This window comes from Cyprinodon tularosa, unplaced genomic scaffold (genome assembly GCF_016077235.1).
Source record: "Cyprinodon tularosa strain WSP-4 unplaced genomic scaffold, ASM1607723v1 ctg71, whole genome shotgun sequence".
Classification (NCBI taxonomy): domain Eukaryota; kingdom Metazoa; phylum Chordata; class Actinopteri; order Cyprinodontiformes; family Cyprinodontidae; genus Cyprinodon; species Cyprinodon tularosa.
In genome coordinates this window covers 2,819,510-2,838,053 of record NW_024039463.1, presented here as the reverse complement: position 1 = coordinate 2,838,053, position 18,544 = coordinate 2,819,510, and the positions used below count along the sequence as shown (strand labels likewise).

The 18,544-nt window shown below is 36.4% G+C and overlaps 1 protein-coding gene across 2 annotated transcripts in view; it reads right to left on the bottom strand.

Annotated features, from left to right (window-relative positions):
* Positions 1-18,544, bottom strand: part of rasgrf1 (Ras protein specific guanine nucleotide releasing factor 1) — a 44,169-nt gene that overhangs the window by 8,882 nt on the left and 16,743 nt on the right. The window contains exons 6-27 of one of the 2 annotated variants that reach the window (XM_038268906.1): positions 18,188-18,267; positions 17,844-18,037; positions 16,963-17,072; positions 16,760-16,878; positions 15,279-15,439; positions 13,940-13,975; positions 13,379-13,442; positions 12,085-12,227; positions 11,869-11,951; positions 11,526-11,774; positions 6,420-6,790; positions 6,218-6,337; positions 5,158-5,328; positions 4,082-4,188; positions 3,823-3,935; positions 3,431-3,491; positions 1,284-1,387; positions 1,101-1,185; positions 820-1,017; positions 653-732; positions 456-573; positions 296-364 (exon numbers count right to left, since the gene is read on the bottom strand). In XM_038268906.1, coding sequence (XP_038124834.1) covers positions 296-364; positions 456-573; positions 653-732; positions 820-1,017; positions 1,101-1,185; positions 1,284-1,387; positions 3,431-3,491; positions 3,823-3,935; positions 4,082-4,188; positions 5,158-5,328; positions 6,218-6,337; positions 6,420-6,790; positions 11,526-11,774; positions 11,869-11,951; positions 12,085-12,227; positions 13,379-13,442; positions 13,940-13,975; positions 15,279-15,439; positions 16,760-16,878; positions 16,963-17,072; positions 17,844-18,037; positions 18,188-18,267 — 2,836 coding nt within the window. The remainder of the gene's footprint in view (positions 1-295; positions 365-455; positions 574-652; positions 733-819; positions 1,018-1,100; positions 1,186-1,283; positions 1,388-3,430; positions 3,492-3,822; positions 3,936-4,081; positions 4,189-5,157; positions 5,329-6,217; positions 6,338-6,419; positions 6,791-11,525; positions 11,775-11,868; positions 11,952-12,084; positions 12,228-13,378; positions 13,443-13,939; positions 13,976-15,278; positions 15,440-16,759; positions 16,879-16,962; positions 17,073-17,843; positions 18,038-18,187; positions 18,268-18,544) is intronic. The other variant, XM_038268907.1, reaches the window with a different exon arrangement.

The following is an 18,544-nucleotide window of genomic DNA, read 5'->3' as shown; positions in this document are numbered from 1 at the left end:
TCATTAGAAACATGTTTTGTACGCAGATATTTCCTTACTTTGTTCTTTAGTGTGACTTTAAACATAAGAGCATAAACATAAGTCAGAATCGAGGTGTGTTCATGACATGATATTAAGATTTTATAAACAATTTTTGAAATAGGGTTTAAATTGAATTCTGTGATGCCATGTGATCATATGCCTTAAAGTAAAGTAGTCATTTTTATTATTTAACACTTTAGATATTTGTCTTTTGTTCATTCGGTATTTATTCCAAGTACCGTACATAAAGGTCTCAGCTCCACCACTGATTTACCTTTGGTTGCAGGTCAATCTTATATGCTGTTTGTTGAAACTGCCTGATTTCTCTGATTATGTGAGATATCTTTAAAAGGAAGAAAAACATAGCAAGATGTTAATTTCTAGATGTTAGGTTCAAATTTACATCTTATGTATGAAATCTCAAAACCTCTTACCATCCTCATCTTTGAGAAGTTGACCAAATTGTCTTCAGTGTAGTTTGGTGTTCCTTCTTCAATGAAAGCCAAATCAGTGAGGTACATCCCCAGATATGGAACACAGGGAGGATCACAGCTGGTGGGAGGAAAACACATTTTCATCATCCGCCCTTTTTCTCTTGAACTTCGACCAACGGTGTCTCAACTGAACTTACTTCTTTAGAGCTTCTCTCAGGTTCTTGAACCTCCCTTCTGATGAAACCAGCTTTTGGAGCTTGTCAATGAGGGTTTTGGTCTATAAAAAAAAAAGGAGTAATAATGAATGTTTTTCTTTGAAAGAACATCAAGAACAAACTGGAACAACATCTGCAGAGACAGGTACCTGTTTGGAAACCTTGAGCCAGGTCTTCTTGAGGCGGAAAACGGAGCTACGGTTTAAAGAAGAGGTGATTTCGAGCACAGCATTGTAGTTATGCAAACAACGGCATATGTCTGCCACAGCCACCCATTTCTCTATGACAGCCACCCGGGAGACCAAGTCGTCACATCGCAGGATCTCTGTGGCGATCAGGTTGCTTGTCTTTGGTGGCAAGAAAAAAACCATTTTGTCATATCAGGGTAAGTTAAATAAGCTAAAGGTGTCTGTAAGATGATGTTCCTTACATCATTGAAGTGCTTTGTGGTTCTCATGATATATGGGGTCTTCTCATTTTTGTCATTCTTCATCCAACCTTGACCAAAGAATTCCCTGTAATTTAAAAGCAATTGAAGTTATAGGACAGACCTAAAGAACTGATGTATTGTGGCGTAGGTCACTGATGTGTACAGCTGTATTATGACGCTTACTCATAGGGAATGACTTTAAACACCAGGTGGTCAAGGAGAGTTAGTTGCTCTGCTATTTCCATGGCAGAGTGGCTCTCAAATGGTTCAGCTTTCCCCCCTCCAACCTTAGTTACACAAAGAAGTTGATATATCAGTTAAACACTAGAACATATCATTTATATGCAACTGCTGCTTACATCCATGTTTTATGCAATCACAGCTAAAAATCTTTTGAGCTATGCTTGTCAAACCCTAAAATGTCCAGAGACTGAAGTTTTTTCTTGTTTGTTTATGCAAAATCACTCAGACTGTGTTAACTTTCAAGTCTTGCAATAGATTTTCAAATGGATATGTAACCTGTAACAGAGCAGATGTGTTTATATTGAGACTAATGAAAGTTGGATAAAGTTGTATATATTTATGGCTACATCAAAGTTTTCAAATTTAAAGAATATAAAACAAGACAAAAAAAATTAACTTATAATTCTCCTTATAAGTCAGGATTCTGCACTTCAGCGTAATTCTTATTATTCTTTTGTTAGTGCATGGTTGAAAAGTCTATAAGAAAAAGTTAAGGGAGTGTAAAAAAAATGTCCACTGTGTAAATAATTAAAAGGACATGTTCCATGTCAGTGCACAGAAATCTTTTCTGTATACTTCCTCTTTCAAACTTTACCCTGTCTTTGCAAACTAATCAAGACAGAAAATGAGGGCCTTTCCTCACTTTTATCTTCAACACAAAAGAGATTTACAAATGTAAAAGAAAACCTTATTTGGTTGAAATTATGTGGAAAACAGGGCCTTTTGTTTCCTTTATCTCAGATATACTATTTGATTTCTGTGAACTGTATACACTAAGCAAGTAGCTAATAAAGGCCATTTCAATCAAAATCAGAATATATAAAAAAAGTGTTTATTTCTGCAACTTAGTATCAAAATGTTACACTTGAAATCAGAAATGCAGCTTTTTATTACTTTTTATTTAATACCAAAGTGTTTTTGATTAGTACTCAATAGATGGAATATACGCTAAGTTCAAAAACCAAAAGATGCCCTACTTGGACTTGGGGTCCCAGTTGAGAGCCAACCAAAGTTTAATATACAACAAGGCTTTGTAAAACTGAAAACTCAAGTTTACATAAAACATTTTTCTTTTTGCATGCTTGAGTATTTGTATTAATCACATCAGTGGGAGATATAGAGCTGGAAAATTATATTCACTGTTTGAACACACAAAATTAATAGAAATATGTTGTTATGGGCTTGCATTGCTTGTATTGTAAAAAAAAACAAAAAAACAGCAGGATTACAAACCAGGCTGTTCCTCTCAGTTGCCAAATTAAATGGGCTTCCAAATACAACATACTTAACTTGAATCCAACATGATTTCCAAATCAAAGTGTGAAACAAATGACTTGCATTTCTATTTGTGTTTTCATTTAAACTGCTGCAATAATTGGAGTGTTTTCTAGCAATGTCCCTTTTTTGTTTCTGAGCGTGAGTCAAGTAAATATACTTTTTTATGCTGCACATTGCAATGCTTGTTTTGACCAGCACATATGTGGTGAAGCCTACCACATAACTGTTTCATTAAACGGCGTATTAAAAAGTAACTTTCAGCAATACAAGACAACCAACAAAAAATAAAAAATAAGCGACAACATAACATTTCACAGACTTATTCACATTACATCCTTATCCTCAGCTTTTTTTAACCCTCCCCTCTGACAATATTAGAAAACCAGATCCTACTTTGTTTTGTTTTATTTCAATTTTCTTTTAATCACAAATATTGCAATGCTAAGCATCTTTTTGTACAGTAGAACAAATTAAGCATATTAAAGCTTTTACCTCAAAGAGAGAAAAAATAGTAAAAAAAAAACAAAAAAACTTGAATGTTTCTTAAAGCTTCATGTGGCTATTAGGCTTTTCAGCTGGTTTAGGCACAAGAAGAATATCAATATGTATTTCAAAACAAGTCAGGTACAAGATGAAGATTCAATATGTTAAACCAATCAATGTATGCTTACATTTGGACTGATATTGCCCTCTTGAACGTTTCTACAAAAGTTCAGAATCAGAATCAGTTGTAAAAAGGTTAAAAATCACCTGTTCTTAAAGGATAAGTAAACAACCTGTGAACACAGCAAATGACTGACTGGACTCACCAGTTGTGTCACATCTTCCATGGTGATCTGGTTGTCACTGTGATCCTCCTGAGTTAAAGTCCTGATGGAGAGAAAAAGTTAGCATTAACCTGGACTGGGTTTTTACTCAACAAATGTAGATTGTATTGTTTTGTTTTATTAAGATGAGAACAGTTATTCATATCCAGAAGAAACATTAAAGGATGTTTTTATTTAGTGCATTTTTGTTATTAGGTGCATTTTCGCTAATATCAATTTGAAAATTACTTTTGTTCTGTTTTGTATTTGGGATTTTTTGAAAATGTATTTGTTGTTTAATAATCAAACAAATGATCTCTGTGAATCCTGACTTAGGGCAGACATACATAAATTAAAGAATGAAATCCAGTTTGATATTGCAGTGTCATTGATACCTGATTATATTTGCTGCTGCTTTCCTCTCTTGTGTAAGCAGCTCAGGATCATGCATCACTTCCTCCAGGAAGGCAATAACCTTAGTTTTCAGCTCATTGTTACTCTCAAAGTCCTTTAGAGACAGAAGAAACACATGACTTTACTTGAAACTGTACAAAGAATAATAAAGTGGATCAGCATTACAATACTTGCTGGTTATTCAGCAAAGCAGCTATGCTACAGACAGAAACGTAAAAGTATCTTGAACAGAACATTTACCGGGAAGTGTTTGGACACCCAGTGCCTCAGGACATTCAGGACTCTGTTGGTCGCCGCTCGTCTGATCACAAACTCCTTGTCACCATTTCTCTGATCTGTTGGGAAACCTGAAGTTCATAAAAAAACAAGCAAACAAACCATGTTAAAACAGACTACAAATATCTTAAATGACTTTGAACTTTGGTTTGTGTAATAAAAAAAGAAGAGAGCTTGTAAGTGTATGAAGAGAAAGCTGCAGCGCAATGTTTCCTGCTTATCTGGGACCCTAATAGTTATGCAAAGGTAAGGTTGATAAATGTCAAGTTATTTTATATCTATGTAAACCGAGCCTTTTTTTCATTTAGCTAATTTTTAAATCCAATTAGGAAGCTGGGGCTACCGTCCAGAAACAAAATGGTGAAAACTAACTTCTAGAAGTTACAAATTGCAGCTTTGCACCTTAATTGGAACAGTTTGCGCTTATTGAGTGGAAAATGATTGCTTTTATGTTTTGCCTTTTATCGTGAAACACAAGTATAATAAGTTTTACTTTTCTAAATGCTTAAAACATATAACCAATCTTAGTTTTTAAAACAGCAAGTCCTGAACTAGACAATTATATTTGAGATTCATGTTAAATAATAGACTTCAGCTGTATATATATTTGGACGCACTATATGTACTGTATATACCCCCATGCACCTTTTGCACCTTTTGGCACATTTTTCTTTTTGACTATTGAGCCGATGTAACAAGTAAATTTTTCCAGTATGAAATCAGTAAAGGCAATCAATGGTTGATCTGTTCACAGCTGGTTGAATTTTGTAAAGATCTCAAGAGAATTACAGAATTGCTCTAGAAAAGCAATTCTGCTCTTCTTGAACAGTTGATGCTTTTAAAAAAAGAAAAATTACAACAAATTTTGCTACTATTTGTAATTTGATAAAAAGGCGAGACAAAAGAGATGGCAATCAATATAAAAGGCAAAAGTTGCAGTTAACTCAATGTCACAAAGAGAAGTTATAGGTGGACAAATAATTGTCTCCACTCTGCCAAACGTTTTTAGAGACTTACAGAGACCAGATAGCTGTGCATACCTGTGCTGGCGAGAGACATCCGCCGATATTTTTCCTTTGTAGGCGTTCCCTCATTGGCTCCAGCCGTGGCAATGGCAAAGGCCGAGGCAGCAGACAGAGCACTGCGGTTGTTGTCGAGCTCCCGACACGAAGACATGACCATGCCATTGTTATAGGAAAAGAGAGAAAACTCTACAGAAAAATACCAAAAAAAAGACATGTTTCTTTATTCAGACCATGTTTTTTAAACTAGCAGATATGTAGGAAAGCAAGGAAAACATTAAAGAAGAACAGAAAAGAATGATCATATTTTTATATTCAAAACAAATTATTTTTAAAAGAAAATGGTTATGTAACTGCCTTTTACTAAAAATAACTAAATATATTCAGACTACAGAATAACCTGGTTTTCCTTGCACAAGCCTCCACTAGGGAGCACTAGAGACCAACACAACAGTTTCCCTCCAGACTCTTCTCTTCAAGAGGCTTTGATATTTAAGATGGTTGCTGCTAAATATAGCCTGCAAATATCAGCATAACAGTGAAATCAACAGATTCTCTGCTCTCTGCCACATTCGACTCACAGGCTCGTTTGCAGATAGAAATATCTCACTGGGCTCAACAGTTTCACTAGATTTCACATGTCATTGTCCAAGATTTGCTGTTTAAAATCTAGAGTGTATTTATCAACAATAAAATTAGAACTCGAAAATAATCTTGGTGCCAGTGAAACACTCATTACTGGGGGTGGCAGGGAAAGCACGCTCTTGATGTAGTTGCTATGACACAAGTTTTTCTTAGCACCTACAAGAGCCAAGCTTTGGTTTTTCCCCACATGCTCATATCCATGAACACATTATTATTTACAGCAGCTTTGTCCCAATTTCCTTTAGAAAGCACATAGGATATACCAGCCCTTGATGAAGAGAGATTTTTATTCTAGATTTGAAAGGGATTATTGTAGCATCTAAAGAAACTAAATATATGACTAACTACAACTGAGAAAAATGTAATTTAATAGAATAAATGCACTCTGATGTCTGTGATGCTCTTGTGTTATGTCACGCTTCTGGTCTTGTACCTGAGGAGTTTTTGCATTTGACGTTTTTTGGTGTGGTTGGGGACTTGGTTGGAGATGCTTCTGGGTCCCCGTCGTCACTGTGGTTTTGATCATTATCACTCTCTTCTCTTACAGAAAGATCTAAAAGGAAAAAAGAATTGGCTAAAACATTAGAATTACAGCAAACTATGTATTTTCCCAGGATTGCTTGCAGCTGACCAACCTTGTTTGCACACTGATGTCTCTTCAACCTTGTCCTTTTTATCTTCTCCCTCATCAGGGATTTTGCTTGAAATGGGACTGGACACATAGAGCTTGTTGATGTCCAAGGTGGTCTTGCTAAATGGCGACATGGTGGAATACATGCTTGCATAGCCATTTGAGGAGCAGCTGAGGGCAGCAAGGTCAAGAGCTTTGCCCCCAGTGATGATGGGGATGTTGAGAGAGAGCTTGCGTCTGCGGTTAGGGGAAGAGTTCTTGGCAATGGCAAGAGGCGGAGGGGAGGAAAACTTCCTGCTGGCTCTAGGAGAACTTGGAGTCTCTCCATATAGGAGTTTGTTGTTCTGGCTGCTGGCAAAGAATAACTCCAGAGACCTGCATTGAGATTAGCATAAAGAAACAGGTTTGCATGATATGATAGCCAGTTTTAATTTATGGTTCATTTGCTAAATCCACATAAGATTAAAACAAACAAACATGCTACCATGCACTCCTTGAATAGGATAAATGTCACATGAGAAAATACACCTCAACCACTTACCAACAGGCTGGTAACTTTGGGATATTAAAGTTCCTTTCTTGGCTAAATTTGTAAAATTATAATAGCATAATCACTCACTAACACTGGATCATCAATTACTGTTTTAATACTATATAAATCTAAGAGTAAACTTTGCAGGTAATGAGATAAATATAGATCTATTCATTGTTTATATCTGCTTTTCGGGGAACATGTTTTGTTTTTAGGAGAGTTTGTCATTCTGTGTACATGATAACTTGAAAAGTTATGGATGGATTTTAAATACATTTTTACCAGAGTTGCTCTTTGTGCCAATGAATAATTATTATAAATTTGGTCATGATTCAAATTCAAGTTTTAACTATACAGTAGGTGTACGGTCACAATCTGGGGCAAAATTTGTGGCTTGGAGGTCTGCGTTTTCTGGGTGCTATTCTAGTATTATGTATATTCTGACCATGTATAGCAAAAACGAAACTATAAAAGTCAGTGTCATTCCACCCCCAAAACAGAACAGTTTAAATTATTAATTAAATTAAATAAATAATAATATTGTAGTTATGTCATGGAGCATATAAACCTCCAACCATTACATGCAAAACAAGTAAAACCAGCATTCAAAAATGTTTTTGTGAGCAAGTCTTAAGATTTTGGAGCAGGATACAGACTGCAGCATTTCAGTAAACCTCTCCCACCACCCTCCTGCCGACCTCACGGGTTCCCATAAATAGCACAGCGAGTGATAGTGCGCATGGCCACTGCTGACACAAGCAGCCAAGTGTAGGTGTCTCACAGTGACATTACAAGCACCATGGGGAAGTATACTGCAGGGCGTGGACATGGGGAGCTCTGTCTGATCCGAACCCCATAGCTGGTTCCTCACTGTAGGCATGCAGTCCTGGGATTTAGCCCATAATGCTCCTCTACTGTCTACAGGTGCTGGTCATAAAATTAGAATATCATGAAAAAGTAGATTGATTTCAGTAATTCCATTTAAAAAGTGAAACTTGTATATTATATTCATACATTACATACAAACTCATATATTTCAGATGTTTATTTTGTTTAATTTTGATGATTACAAATGACAACAAATGAAAATCTCAAATTCATCATATCAGAAAATTAGAATATTGTGAAAAGGTTCAAAATTGATGGCCCCTGGTGCCACACTCTAATCAGCTAATTAACTCAAACCACCTGCAAAAGCCTTTAAATGGTCTTTCAGTCTAGTTCTATAGGCTACACAATCATGGGGAAGACTGCTGACTTGACAGTTGTCCAAAAGACGACCATCGACACCTTGCACAAGGAGGGCAAGACACAAAAGGTCATCGCTAAAGAGGCTGGCTGTTCACAGAGCTCAGTGTCCAAGCACATTAATAGAGAGGCGAAGGGAAGGAAAAGATGTGGTCGAAAAAAGTGTACAAGCAAGAGAGATAACCGCACCCTGGAGAGGATTGTGAAACAAAACCCATTAAAAAATGTGGGGGAGATTCACAAAGAGTGGACTGCAGCTGGAGTGAGTGCTTCAAGAACCACCACACACAGACGTATGAAAGACATGGGTTTCTGCTGTCGCATTCCTTGTGTCAAGCCACTCTTGAACCACAGACAGCGTCAGAAGCGTCTTGCCTGGGCTAAAGAGAAACAGGACTGGACTGCTGGTGAGTGGTCCAAAGTCATGTTCTCTGATGAAAGTAAATTTTGCATTTCCTTTGGAAATCAAAGTCCCAGAGTCTGGAGGAAAAGAAGAGAGGCACTTCATCTACGTTGCTTGAAGTCCAGTGTAAAGTTTCCACAGTCAGTGATGGTTTGGGGTGCCATGTCATCTGCTGGTGTTGGTCCATTGTGTTTTCTGAGGTCCAGGGTCAACGCAGCCACATACCAGGGAGTTTTAGAGCACTTCATGCTTCCTGCAGCTGACCAACTTTTTGGACATGCAGATTTCATTTTCCAACAGGACTTGGCACCTGCACACAGTGCCAAAGCTACCAGTACCTGGTTGAAGGACCATGGTATCCCTGTTCTTAATTGGCCAGCAAACTCTCCTGACCTTAACCCCATAGAAAATCTATGGGGTATTGTGAAGAAGATGCAATACACCAGACCCAACAATTCAGAAGAGCTAAAAGCCACTATTAGACCAACCTGGGCTATCATAACACCTGAGCAGTGCCACAGACTGATCGACTCCATGCCACGCCGCATTGCTGCAGTAATACAGGCCAAAGGAGGCCCAACTAAATACTGAGTGCTGTACATGCTCATACTTTTCATGTTCATACTTTTCAGTTGGCCAACATTTCTATAAATCCTTTGTTTTTATTGGTCTTCAGTAATATTCTAATTTTCTGATATGATGAATTTGAGATTTTCATTTGTTGTCATTTGTAATCATCAAAATTAAACAAAATAAACATCTGAAATATATGAGTTTGTATGTAATGTATGAATATAATATACAAGTTTCACTTTTTAAATGGAATTACTGAAATCAATCTACTTTTTCATGATATTCTAATTTTATGACCAGCACCTGTATATTTCACTCTACACATGCCTTTAAAAATAGACAGATAAAAAGGACAGGCGGGGTGTGGTCCTGCAGCATCAAGGATAGTTGGCATAGAGGGACAGATCGGAGTTTAGACTTTCCCAGTTAAAATAAGGAACTAGGCCAAATTGCTCCCCTACAGCTCGAAACAAAATCTGCACAAGTGGATGCAGACAAACTGGAGCATTTCAAAGCTATGGCCTTATTCAACATTTCACTGTGTTCTTATTACCTGCTAAACCAGATATTGTGCTGTGAAAAGAAATCTGTCACATTGCAGATTTCTTCCAACTCAGCTATTTTGTCACTTTGCAATGTTTGGGTTAATTAAATAATTTTTCTAATAACCGACAGTTAGTGTTCTGAAAACCTTGTGGAGGAATTTTACTTTGTGTGTTTTGCAGAATTGTTTGATTCCGCTACAGTGTAAGGTTTTCAAGCATAATTGGTCAAAGTTATAAACAAGGATTTACTTGCTCCAAAAAAATGGCGGCCCACCATGATTAGAGATATTTCATGGGTAGAAATACAGAATATCAGACAAGGTCTTTGCAAGGTCAGATATTTCAAAAATAAATATGTAGTGAAAAAAATAAGGGCTGCACAGTGGTGTAATGGGTAGCATTGCTGCCTTGTAGCAAGAAAGTTCTGGGTCCGATTCCAGGCCCGGGATCTTTCTGCATGGAGTTTGCATGTTCTCCCTGTGCTTGCATAGGTTCTCTCCAGGGACTCCGGCTTCCTCCCACAGTTCAAAAACGTGACTGTTAGGGTAGTTTGCTTCTCTAAATTCTCCTTAGGCATGATTGTGTGTGTGAATGGTTGTTTGTCCTGTTTGTCTCTGTGTTGCCCTGTGATAGACTGGTGAACTGTCCCATTGTAAACAATCTCAACATCTTTTTTTTAAAACTGGAATTATGTTCTTTTCTTAAAAATCTTTATTAGGTTTCACTTGGATTTATATGGTTTATCAACTTAGGAAGACTTTTGTTACATTATTCCACAGAATATTTTGTCATAAGTCTTGAAAATTGTTAAATTGAATTAGGGAAATGGGAGACCAGTCTGGGGAAATTCTTATATGTTGTTGAATCCCTAATGGTAACCATAAGGGAGGCAAGTAAAACCTACGGCCCTCTAGAAGTTATAATTTTTTTTGTCAGGCATTAGTGATCTCTTAAGGTGTTTTTGGTGAGCTGGACACTTCTGGGGAGTTTACCCCTTTTTCATATTTTATTTCACTATGGTTCTCCGGATTCTGAAATCCTTGTAAACAGCAGTGTAACTCTTTCTAGACAAATAGATATAATAACTTTTTTCCCCCCAGATGTTCTTGATTTTCTCTGATCTGGGTAATCAGGTTGCTTTTTCCCAACTTCATGTTGTCAGACAGATGCTGCTTAAGTGTTTTATTGATTGGCTGGTGAATCTGAACTTGTCTTTCCAAAAATCTGGGACTATGGCTTATGATTTATGAAGGCCAGGGGAGACTCATTTACAGTAATCTCAAAGGCTCTTCATTTTGTAGAAAAAGTATCATTAGTAGGTTCTAGAAAAAAGGGCAAGGTTAGTTTCAACTGTCTTTCAACTTTCAACTGAAGTCAGTCAATCAACCAGCTAGCCAGCCAGTCAGTCAGCCAATCAATCAATCAATCAATCAATCAATCAATTAATCAATCAATCAATCAATCAATCAATCAATCAATCAATCAATCAATCAATCTAAAATAAATTATAATTGATTGATTGTAAAAAAAATTTACAATCAGTCAATCAAATCAGTTGATTGTAGTAAGTCAAAATCGAATTCTTTTATATTCCATATTAGTTTTTTAACAGGCCTATTTTGTTTAGGAAAGGTTAAAGAAATAGAAAGAAAGAAATAGAAAAATAGACTTCCTTATGGGGGCACACACTACATCAGCATCAGAAAGCTGCAGGTCTGTCAACACTTGACATTTGGTTTGTTGTTTGACTGTAAAAGTTGTTGAAAACAGTAAAATATTCAAAAATGTTAAAAATGCTTCATAACTCACTGAGCAGGGATGGCACTGATGGGCTTCTTGTAGATAGTAATGAGTTTATCTAGCACCACATCAGCAGTGGTGAATACACGGTAGGAGTGCAAGAAAGTGTTCAAGAAGTCGATGGAAAGGAAACGGAGATCAGTCAGTCTTTCCAGCAAACGTTCAACACTGGCGTAGCGAATCTGTAGCACTTTGCAGGAGTTCATCATCTTGCTGAAGCGGATATCCACATCATCACAGTACAGACTGGAATCAGATCTGTTTGCAAAACAATGGTCCACAGAAACCAGACATTAAAGGGTTCTGAGCAGGCCAAACACACAGCATTGAATGAAGATGAATTATATCTCACTTTATCATCTGAGGCACTGTGACTTTAGAGTTGTCTTCAAAAGCATTCATCATCAGACCATTGCAGCGGATGTTGTCTATGCACTGCAGGAAAGGGGCAGTGAAGTAAACAGATGAGACAGAGGAAATGTTAGCAAGTTCTCTTATACGAAGGCTTTCAGCCAACATGCTCAGCTTTGTGTCTAACTGCATGAGATTGTTATGTGTGTTGACATGCCTGGCTGATGTCACTGGTCCAAGCAGACTTCTCCTGCCTGGAGGAGGCCACCAGGATGATTGTGAATGACTGGCTGTCCTTTGGCTCCACAACAATCTTGAAATCCAGGTGCTCCATGTCCTGGCCGCCCTTGTCGGATTTAGCTTTGAGGGGGAGCACAAAGGCTAGATGTCATTTTCTCTATAGCTCTGATCAAATATGCAGACAAGGTATAAAAATGCTTTTTAGGGCCTGCTATGAGTTCTGCTTAAAATACAAAAGTTGTAATATAAAGCATAAATACATTGTTCTAGAAAAGCCAGTAAAATATGTTTCTCAAAGATTTAAAATGGATTAAGAAATCTGGTAACCAGAACTAACTAATACCAATTAGTTAGATTTGATACCAAGTGAATACACCATATGGACTTTGGAGTCCTCTAAACTGATAAAGGGGCTATATGAGTACAGGCAATTTACCGTGACTATATTAAGCACCACCAGGTCGTGGCAAAAACAACTTTCTTTCATATGGAAGCCATTAATGAGGGAACAAGACAGTGTTACCTATTGTCTAGAATCCCTGGGATGTTTCAAATATTATGTCAAATAAAGTGTCAAGAATTAGATGTCAAGACTGTGAAAGAGAGCAAGCCTTTTCCACAGATAATAGGAAGGCTAAATCTAATACAGCAATTAATGTATCATAGAACATTGTGGATAATGAAAAAAAAATGCAGAATTACTCTATGGATCTACACACAAGTAGGCTGTAGTTTTACTAATGCTAGCTACGCTAAGCTGAGCTTACCACTAATAAAAGAAGCTGGAGAGTGAAAATGTTTCAATACCGGTACTTTTCTTTTTTTGTCTGATTTTATAGTTCCTAATGTAATATATTCATCTGTTGAAATTAGTGCTGGTAGGTCAAACCTCATAAACCATCATAAATTGTTATTAGTGCATCGTTGATTTTCTCTGCTACATCAATCTGTTTTAGCAAAATTACACTGAACTGCAGGAAAATGAATAAAGTTGGGTACAAAGGCACGAAAAGGTATTAGAGAATCAAATTTTAAACTTGCAAAATAATTCATTGGCTCTCCTATCTCATACTCTTAAGATAATTTAATCTTATATTTTAATTTGATATTATGTTTTAGTTGTGCTGCCCAAATTATTAAATGTGAACCCAGTGTGATTATCCAACATCATAGATTATTATTCACTATGGCAATCAGACTTCACGCAAAACTTAAAACAAAGTGCATATAATGCGAAATGCTGCAAGCCGAAACGATAATTAAACACTTACACTCGTCATCTGTCCCCTCAGGCTCCTCCATCAGAGTGCAGTCTATAAGCGAGACCACTCCGTTCTAAAAATAGCATGTAAAAAATAGATTTAGTTTTCCCCACCAGCCTCTTTTCACTCACCATAATACATCTATGCGTAACAGCTACTATTAGCAAAACATGCTTTTAATCTAAGAATGCACATTTCTCAGGATTTATCGCAAGTGTTGAGTGTAATGCATGTAGTATTGTGAAATAAGGCACAATATCATCCTAATGTGATGCAGATAAATCTTGCTTGTGTGCATTAACCTCTGAGAATGGATGGCTGTTGTATGAAAACAGAAATTAAAAGTCAATAGATTGCACCGTATGCTAACAGCTATATTTGCTTCACAAATATATGCAGATATTTTTATTTTTTTTACAGCTGGGGTATAATAAGTATTAATGTCAACATTGTTAAACTACTCAGACAAACATGTGTTATGGATCTACTGTACATGCTCCTGTTGAAATGACAGGTTTTTGTGATGCAATAAACTAGGACCATAGTAATTCATTTGAAAACATTTGCCACCTTCATCATCCGTGTCATCTGTTCTGTACGATTCAGCTGAAAAGAAAACAAGTGTGTTAAAAGGAGAAATGACACAAAATAAAGAAAATATTGTATATATAATAATGAGCAGTAACCTAGCTAAATATGTTTATACAATTCAGAGCTCTTTGAGAGGATTCTGTCAGTGTGTCATTTTGTTATGGCAATAATTGTTCACTTTTCCTTCCAAGGTTGTTCAACTTCTATCAACTTTTGTACATGGCTTTAATCAGGTAACTCCACAGATTTTGTTTCTGGACTTTAACTTAGCCAGCAGAAGGCTATATTTTTGCCTCCGGTGAAATAATGCTTTTATTAATGACAATAAGCGTTTGAATTAAGTGTAATGCTAAAAATGAAATAGATTTTTTAAATCTAGCTGAAAATGGGGGCAGACACGTATTTGTAACTTTTCTTATTTATCTCCACATTAAAATAAACCCCAGTAAATGATAAAAAAGTTTTCCCACCATATCACGCAGCCACCACCATGCTTTACTAGATGGATTGCTGTTACATGTTTACTGCATCTGTACCAGGGTTTGTAGACATTCCTGTGGATCATTTGGATTTTGCTTTTTATTTTTTCTGTCATTTTCTTTCAGCAGTCCTGCTCTTTATATTGCTCTATCTGAAAAACAAATTGATAGTTAGAATAATCATGTTTTTCTTAAAGTTTTTCTTCTTTCAGATCCTCCATGATTGTTGCGTTTGTAAAATCTCTTTCTGCTTGTATAGATGTTTATTCCAGTCATTAGTAGCCTGCTGTAGGTCCCATGATGACATTTTGGAGACTTATTTTTACGTCTCGCAGTCTGCTTTCCTTTTGAACTGGGGTATGAAAGCAGCTTATTTGAGTGTTCTTCAATTGCTGACTACTTCCCCTAAAGTACCACAGACCGAGTACATGATGTGACACTCCAATGTGTAATTTTAGCTATATTAAGAGGGAATAAATGTGAAAGTCCTAATTTGATCCTCGTTAGAAATAGAATTTGCATCCTAAAGAACATAAAAAAGTTCTTTCATTTTAACACATGAATTAAATGAAATAAAGATGCATTAATATTTAACTGAAATTCTTAGATATGTTTTGTCACAGGGAAAAACACATACTACCCTGGGTTTCCTAATGTTCTTCCTTAACTATAAAGGATGGCTTGCTCTACGATAGACATTTCTAAAATGAGTTTATATTGTAGGTGTATACTGTATATGTGTGCTGTTGATTATGGCCCTCATTTCAGCTTAGTGTGCTGTAAAATGTTTAAAATGAGGAAAAGCTGTCATTTAGGTTTGCTCTGCAGCAAAGGCTTACCTTGGTGAGATGAAGCTTGCCCCCAGAACCTCTGGTGCAGATGATCAAATGCTTAGAAAAGAGAAAGCACTGCCTCTCCCCCTCCTTCTTTAGAGACAGAGAACCCAGCCGCCCACGGGTGATCTTGCCCTTCTCGCTCATTGGCACCTGGATTAAAGATCCTGGATATGCATGAATTAAAACAGCTCGCAATTAGAACAGGAGATCCGTATTTACAGATATTATTATACACTGTACACAAAGACCAAAAATATGTTTTCTCACCATCTCACATTAAATAAGATTATTTTCTTAGTTTTATATCAGCTAGGATTCAGGAAATTATCTCTTTTAATAGAAAACAAAATATTTGTATGACTCCAAATTCAGAGCTCTAAATACAGTAAGATCATTCACAGCATACATAAAAAAGATCAGATTTCACTTTGCAAATGCACCCAAGGACAAAGTGAAACAAGTTTAACCACAATGAAAATCATTATATAACAATGACAACATGGCATCTGGCAGAATGATAAAGGTTCAGCCCAAATATGTCTCTTAAATAGAATATGTTCCAAAGTCTATGCTGCTGTTTAATTAATTATTAAAAAGTGGAGTAAGTAGGACAAACCTAATGTTTGGTGATCATAACTGACCTAATATAGTTAAGAGTTTAATCTGACTTAAAGCTACAGTGTAATTCTCAGTGATGTCTAATGGTCAGACTGGCGCAACAAGACCAGCTCCCTCCTTCGCTTCTACCCCTCTCCCCTGAAACTTATTTTTCATACCCCCTCTCCATCTAATTGCACTTAAATTAACTTACAGTATGTAACCTTCCTGTTAAACTTGTTTTTCATCCAATACTCAGACACACAAAAGAATAAAATAAAATAATATATATATATATATATATATATATATATATATATATATATATATATATATATATATGCCTAACTTGCCACAGTCACAGAGAAATGGTGACCTCTACAGTCAGTAGTTAGTCAGCCCTGTGCTGCCGTAGCATAAAGTTGTCTGCCTCAATAAATGCGAGACCTGCTCCTATGTAATTATAAATAGCAATTTTTAAGGCAATGCAAACATATATACATTTGATGCATATATGCATGCGTATATTGACTTTCAAGTGTATAGGGAAAAAAAAGAGTACCAAAAATAACAAAACAGAAAAGAACATTTAAATAAAGTAGTAAATGAGATAATAGGGACTGAATTTGCTTCCACCCTTTTTACCCTCTGCTCCCCCACCAAAGCCTGTTGGGGACATCTGACATTTACAGTTCCTGATTCATCATCAGTTTTCCTCAGAACAGTCTAATTACATTTGGAAATTACAGACTCTCCCTTCGAGTAATGTATGCAATTCCCTTAAGAACATCAAGCTATTCCCTTTGCACCCTGTGAAATCAGGCTGTTGGTCAGGTAATTTGGAAGGACTACAATTTCCATTCTGTTGTGAAGAAGGTGGATGATACCTTGTCTCACGAATGTCTGGCTGGTGTCAAGGAGGACCTCACATCCCTCTATGATCATACGCTCTATTGCCAGGTTTTTCCTGATGTTTTCCGTCTCGCTCACCTCATCATGCATTATTCTAGAATAAAGGACATGAAATTAGGAGCTAAACTTCAACAGGTGTGAAGACTTCATGCTAAGTTGAGAGTTTTTAAGTAAATACCGTGAAAGCTCCTCCAACTTCGATTTGGCATAGTCCAGGCTGTTTCTCTCGATATGTTCATGAGGTGTGTGGGCCAAAAGCTCATGGAGTGTAAGAATGTATCTTGGAATCTGGAGTAAAACAAAACAACAGTGAAGTCAGGAAATAAATGCAAGACATCCTGCATCTTCATATAATCAGTCTATATATATATTTATAATATTATTCTATATTACATTTCTTATTTCCGCCTGAATTTCATATTTGAGTCTATTTGTAAAATTGCCAGTACTAGCATGCCTAAGGCATCCATTCAGTCTACACTGACATGTCCAAAATATAGGGTTGTGAAGTAAGAGCGATAAAGGTATAAGATTAATTCAAATAATGCTGAATTAATCTAAAATGCTGTACTCTGATTTTAATCCCATTAGCTGAGAAATTCACTGATTCACAAGAATCTAAATCATTTGCAGAGTAACTGTTTTCAAGAAAAATCGGATATCCAATTTTTCCAGCTTGCTCCTCTAAAATTTTAAGATTGTTTGTAAATATCTAACATTTGCAGATCCCTATTTTTCAAATGTTTGAATTACTTGGTGACGTAAACTTCAGTAAGGCTCTGTGGCTATTTGTTTAGGTCATTATCAACTTATTATTTAACCATCAAGAACCTTTTTTCTCTTTGAAAAGTTGTGTTGTCCTTGCAGCTCAGAGGCATCTAAACCATGATGTCACCACCTTTTTTTTTTACAAACTTGGTACCACCTGTCTACAACTGTCTGATAAAAAATTTATATTTCTATAAATCGTAGGCAGAATTTCATTAACACTGGCAACAAAATCTGGTTTTGTGTTTTTGTGACACCAAATAGTATTTTTAATAGCACAAACAAGCAAACCTGAAACATTGGGTAAGTGAGAAAAGTCTCCAGAGTTCGTTCTTCACAGTCGGGCTTGGCCTCATACTGCTTCAGCAGCTTGTCAAAATCCCGGTTTTGCTTACAGTGAGCCAGGATCTGCAGGCTGTACTGGTGGTTCCTCACAAATTCTTGGTAGATGTTAAGCATGGGCAACAAAATGTCGAAGAGGTCAGCTGTGAACATATCAGTGCAAGTACAAAGAAAGTGATTAGAGACAGTGCTTAAGAACAAAACATAGCTTCTTCCCTCATTTCAGAGCACTCACAACACGTTTCTTAATGAAAGTAACATTAAAAGATCAAAGTAAAACTGAGGTTCCTTACCCAGCATTAATGTCGGCCAACTTGCTATTCTGGCCTTCAGTCCTTGGTAAAATATTTGATGCAGGAACATAATAGTTTCACTAAAATAAGAAAAGATACATAAATTAAGTAGAACAAAAATAATAAAATAAAGGGAATTTAAAAAATACTTGGAGCTGGAGTACAAAATTCTGCTGTTTTATTTGTTTTATATTCATTTTACTTTTAAAGAATGGCTGGAGAACAAAATCAAACATTCATGGGTGAACAAAACAGTTTCAAAGAAAGTGGAATGTAGAGTACACACTGCAATAAAATCAAGACTTATGCATTTTAGCTATTTATCAGTCCTAATTCAATCTCTTGATAAAATAATTA